Source organism: Chrysochloris asiatica, unplaced genomic scaffold, assembly GCF_000296735.1.
Source record: "Chrysochloris asiatica unplaced genomic scaffold, ChrAsi1.0 scaffold00394, whole genome shotgun sequence".
In the NCBI taxonomy this organism is placed as follows: Eukaryota; Metazoa; Chordata; class Mammalia; order Afrosoricida; family Chrysochloridae; genus Chrysochloris; species Chrysochloris asiatica.
In genome coordinates, this window is record NW_006408912.1 from 980,423 (window position 1) to 986,169 (window position 5,747).

Here is a 5,747-nt window from a genome sequence, read left to right on the forward strand (position 1 = left end):
GGCGCAGGAGGAGCAGCGGTAGCGCCTGGCACTGCCAGGGTACCAGCTGAGGATGGAGAAAGCAGGGAGCCAAGGCGGGGGTAATAGGGAAAGTAGATCTGGGCTGGATGAAGTGGAGTGCGGAGCGTGTAGGGTGCTGACAAAGCTCTTGCTTCAGCTGGGTCTACCTTCGTTCATCCTTCTTCTGCACTCTCCACAAAGCCTTCGCCCGGCTCTCCGGTCATCCTCAGGCACCTCTCCCTCATCTAGTTACCTTAGCTGCATGCCCAGCTCCTCATCTTTGCGCAAGAGTGTCTCTACACGTCCTCTACATACAAGGGCCAGTCTCAAACGTTCCCGACATAAAGCCCCGAGCTACCAGCACCCTCCAGGCCCACCTATTCCTGTCTCCACTCAACGGCTGTCAGGGTTCTGGGGACAGTTTGCAAGGTGGCAAATTGGCGGTCTAGGGATCGGACCGGGGGCGCACGGGGATCCTGCCAGACCAGTGGCGGCCAGAGTGGAGATGGAGCTTCTTCTACCGAATGAGAGCTCTCTGAACCATGCAAGCGCGGGTACACAGAGGCACAAGCGTCAAGAGGCTTGTAAGCCGGTTATTGCCCTAAAAGGGGCCCAAAGATGAAAGGCATTCCCTCTCAGTCACCCCAAGCCATCCCCTCCTTTTTTTTTTTCAGAAAAGCACGCTTAAACTCCGCATCCGCGGTGGGGGAGCAAGTTGCTCACCCACGACTCCTAAAGAGAGTCAGAAAACACCCTTCAAAAGCCAGAGGGAGTCGAGAAACTCGGACAATCGCAGCCTTGTGCTTAACTGCGTATCTCCCCCCCCTTAAATGAATTGGGGGGAGTAAGGGTGGGGAAATTCCGTGTGTGGCGTCCAAAGGGACACAACCACCTCCTGGTCCAAATGCAGATTCATATTCATGAGAACGGGATAAATAAAGACAAATCCCCGCTCTAATAACACTTGGATTCGCATCCGTCTTTGCTGGCCTTTAGGTTTAGGGGACTGAAGACAGATGTTTGCATCGTTTTTCTCCTCTTGTCTGGTGACCATAAAGAAAAACCATTTAGAGCGTTGCAATTTGTTTCCCGCCGCAGTTAAACCTTGTTCACATTTATTTTCATTTCACCCCCGTGCACAAAAAAGTGCACACAGGCCACCAAGGGCCCTTCTTTATCAAATACGCATTGTACAACATACAACTGCAATAAAACTATCAGCCCGCCCCATAAAACTATCACCAGGCTCCTCGGTGGGTCTTGCTGCGTGCACTCGCGACATTAAGGCTGTCTCAGGTCCCGAGGACGCGCAGGCACCTAAAACCAGCCTAAAACTTACCCTACAGTGATGCAGGAGGCTGGGGGGCCGCTGCCCCTGTTTAATCCATTACAGCGTCCGCTGCAGTTTAGAGCGCAATAAAAAACTGTGGCAGCGGAGAGCGGGCGCCCATCCACTCCCCGGCACTAGCATCGAATTAAACCACTTAGTTTGGCAAACACTGAACGCCTAAATGCCCCTATAAAGACTTTATGAGTTTGTTACTTTAATTACTGACTTGTTACAGAGCACATAAAGGGGGTAATGAATGCAATAAAACTAATTATCTACACATTTAATTCATATAAAATATCCAGGGTTTGTTTACACAACACGGAGATTCAACTAAGCATTCCCCCTCTTGTCCACCGAGAGGAAGGATTTAATGAAATAGTTTCCCATATTCTGCTAGAGTCTAACCAACCAAATGAAAATCACCCTCAGCTTAAATCACGGGCCATTGAAATCCACAAATCAAGGCTCGATTCTTTGTTTGCGCCTGGCTGCCAAAACCCAACAGCCTCAGGAGTTGGGCCAGGAAGGTGCTCGACCTGTAACCCTTGCTAAGGATTTTGATCACTGCAGCACACAAACCTAAAGAGCAGAAAACAATCGCCACCCTCAAACCCCGGGTCTGTAGAGGATAGTGGGCACCTGAAAAAGAAGGAATGAAGAGAATACACATTGGGACATTGGGACATTGGGACGCAGCTCCTTCCCGTTTGCCATTTACAGCGTGATTAAAATGAAAGCAGCATAGAACCTCTAAACCAACAAATTCCAAAACTTGGACTAATGGAAACACACAATTGAGCGCAAAGCACACATCGGTTGAAAATAAAATGTTTTCCATTCAGGAGCTTTCTCCAATGTTCTTGTTATTTTTAAAGCGGCTGTGTAAGCTGAGTCTCTAGAAAAGCGTATTAGTCAGCGACCAGAAATGCAATTTATAAGATGCTCCTTTTACCCCCTCTACCAGGTGTATTTTAAAGAAATTCGCTTATGGTTCACATAAACCCCCTTGGCCCACTTACTCTATGTTACAGGGCGCCTGAGTCTTGCCAATGTCCCAATCCTTTATAACATTTCATGCACTTCGGGGGGTAGGCTTGTTGTTAAATTGAGCGTGTAACGCTCTTACAAAACAGGTTTTCTATGACATCAAGGTTTCTTCTCCCTAACCAAGGGAAGGGGAGAAAAAAAAGAAAGAAAGAAAGAACACGAAGAAGGGGGACACACACACACACACACTATCTCAATTTATGCCTAAGGTATATGATCAGTTAAAAAGGCTTAAAAGCTTGGGGAAATTGGATCAGGGAGAATCGTCACCCAACTTTCATTATTTCCAAGTAGTGTGATTGAATTAAAGGGCAGGGAACTGGTTAGAAGGGAGGATCAGGGGCTCAGTGCGTAATGGTGTGGTATTAAATTCTAATTAGAGATGCAGGAATCAATGATAGGGAGGTTGGACAGCTCAGTTCCCCAGTGCCAGCCCAATAGACGGATGAGTTATTGTCATGTAAAAAGCGCCAGCAATAAGACCAACCGCTTTGCTATTGTCCAAGTGGAAAGAGCCAAGTTTATTATGAGGACTATATGCTCTAGAGACCTCAGACAAGGCATCTCATAGGAGGCTTTTTCATAAAACTAGGCTCTGCTGTTAGTAAGGAGGCCAGTTTGGAGGCAGGCGTTGAGCTGTGCACATCTCCCCTCTCCAGCCACCTTCTCCATACCCATCTTTTATTTCGTTTTTCCACTTGGCTGAGCCATCCAGAGCCTTTTCAATGTATAAAATGGAATATTCTTACCTCAATTCCTCTGCCTACGAGTCGTGTATGGCTGGGATGGACACCTCGAGCCTGGCTTCAGCCTATGCTGACTTCAGTTCCTGCAGCCAGGCCAGTGGCTTCCAGTATAACCCGATAAGAACCACTTTTGGGGCCACGTCCGGCTGCCCGTCCCTCACGCCGGGATCCTGCAGCCTCGGCACCCTCAGGGACCACCAGAGCAGTCCGTACGCCGCAGGTAAGGACCGCCAGCTTTCTCAGCGGAGGAAGCAGCCTTTCCGCTCGTATATAGGAAGCCTTGATTGCATTTGAAAATGGAAATGTGTTTAGTATTTACCAAACGAAATTTGCTTACACAAATGAAAGAATTTATCACGTTAGAAGCGATTGCAGGGAGGGGTAATTCACTTACAGGGTTACACTATCCTAGTCACACCCGAACCGCCAACAAAATTATCTTAAGCTGCCAAAATGATAGGCATAATTTATTTACTTTGCGATGAGACGTAAAGCTTAGAAAATAATTAAATAACAAAGAGTAAAGCTCATTACTGGCAGTGTCTCTCTGTTTTTTTAAGAGCCGACAGCGGCTCACACCTCTTTGGCTGGTCATTTTTATGATTATTTCTTTAATTTCTTTATATTATTATTATTACTATTTTTCATTTTGTAGTACTTTGCCGCAACTTTTGGGCCAGGTGAACTTCTGGGAACTGAGGAGTTCCTACAGTGGGAGAGTTTAGGTTAGCCTCTTCCCTGGCTCCCTGTTATTCCTAATGATCTTCTCCGACTTTTTTCTGCTCTCATTTTTTCCTACTCAAAGCACTGTCTAGCCTGTGTTGTATCTCGACCCTCAGTCATCACCAATGCGCAATTTCAACCTACCCAAAGTCACTTGTGCCAGAAGGGACCGCGCCAGTACCTGAAGTTTGCACCCTTGTTTCCGTGTATAACTAATTTGCTCAGTTTCTCTCTGCTGCTGCTCTTGGCCAATCTTCCGGGCCAGTGTCGGTGGAGACTGCGGGGACCACTTGACTTTGGAGTTCCCACATTCCAGCTCCGCGGTCATCGCTCTCTTGACCTTTTGGCTCACTCTACCTTCTATCCTCTCCCAGTTCCTTACAAACTTTTCACCGACCACGGCGGCCTCAACGAGAAGCGCAAGCAGAGGCGCATCCGCACTACGTTCACGAGCGCGCAGCTCAAAGAGTTGGAGAGGGTCTTCGCGGAGACACACTACCCAGACATCTATACTCGCGAGGAGCTGGCCCTGAAAATCGACCTCACCGAGGCACGAGTTCAGGTACGCACACCTTGAAACGGACACGGCCTCCTCTGGACCCCACAAGGGGAGAGAGTGCCAGAGCATTCTCCGGGCCTGGTATGAGAAAGGCTTTGGCTCCACGGACAGGTTTTGTGTTGACTGTGTGCATGAGAAGAAGGGTTAGAGAGCGCGCTCTTGGCTGCTTATACACTCTGTTTCCCACCCGAGCTAGCCCGGCAGAGGCGTTCGAGCACTTAGAGGGGTAAATGTGAGGGGCGCTGCGGGGACCAGACGTGCCCTGCCCGGGGAGGGGGGGAGTAGGGGAGGAGGAGTGCAGACTTTGACTCCACTTTGTAAAGTGTGCTTTTTGTTTTGTTTGCTTATTTGTTTGTTTCCTAAATGCGTCTTAACGCAAGCGCCTTTAACCTGAGTCCTAATGCAGATAGGTGCATTTCCGAGAACTATGACTTGCATCGGATTCGCAAAGGGCTGAGACTCCATAAAAGACAGATAACCACGACTTTTCCTAACTGTTAGGGACACAATTGGCTCACAAGGGACCATGACGGCAGGCAGGCCTAGGACTTGCAAGGCGGTAGGGTTGGGACTGGTCTCTCCTCTTCGGTTGAGTCTCCCAGTGGAAAGGCAGGGCCCACCTTCAGGCCCAAAGGACAGGGAAGGTAACAGATTCCAAGCCCGGAACCCGTTCCTTCTCCCCATTTGAGTTAAACTTTAGACCCGAGGAGGTCAGAAGGCGACCGTGGGGGGGGTCACACCAAAAAGAAAAGTGAGCAAAGGTAACCCCAAAATTTAGAGTTTCCAAGTCAGGGCAGGCCTTTCTCCTCTCTCCCTCATTTAAACTTTTCTTTGGCATGCTCAGCTCGCCCTCAGAAAATTTCTCCGGGGGCCGATGTGGCCGGCTGGGTGCGCCCAGAGGTGCCAGCGGCGCCCTGAGACTCGGGCTCGCGTAGAGCTGGCTGCAGGAGGGCCGAGTCAGACAGGCTGGAAATCATGGGACAGGGCGCCCCACCCCGCGCTGGTCTTTCCGCTGCCATCTTGAGCTCTGGTTTCACCACCTCCCAACTCCGCTCCTCTCTTGCCCGCACAGGTGTGGTTCCAGAACCGCCGCGCCAAGTTCCGCAAGCAGGAACGCGCCGCAGCAGCAGCAGCGGCCGCAGCTAAGAACGGCTCTTCGGGCAAGAAGTCCGACTCTTCCCGGGACGACGAGAGCAAAGAGGCCAAGAGCACTGACCCGGACAGCACCGGGGGCCCGGGCCCCAACCCCAACCCTACTCCCAGCTGCGGGGCGAGTGGCGGCGGCGGCGGTGGGCCCAGCCCCGCGGGAGCTCCAGTGGCCGCGGGGCCGGTGGGCCCG

General features: G+C 50.5%; 1 protein-coding gene across 2 annotated transcripts in view; it reads left to right on the forward strand.

Annotated features, from left to right (window-relative positions):
* Window positions 1–3,105: 3,105 nt before the first annotated feature.
* The window catches only part of PHOX2B (paired-like homeobox 2b), a 2,921-nt gene continuing 279 nt past the window's right edge, over window positions 3,106–5,747 (forward strand). The window contains exons 1-3 of one of the 2 annotated variants that reach the window (XM_006876600.1): window positions 3,106–3,346; window positions 4,224–4,411; window positions 5,481–5,746. In XM_006876600.1, the coding sequence (XP_006876662.1) occupies window positions 3,106–3,346; window positions 4,224–4,411; window positions 5,481–5,746 (695 nt within the window). The remainder of the gene's footprint in view (window positions 3,347–4,223; window positions 4,412–5,480; window position 5,747) is intronic. The other variant, XM_006876601.1, reaches the window with a different exon arrangement.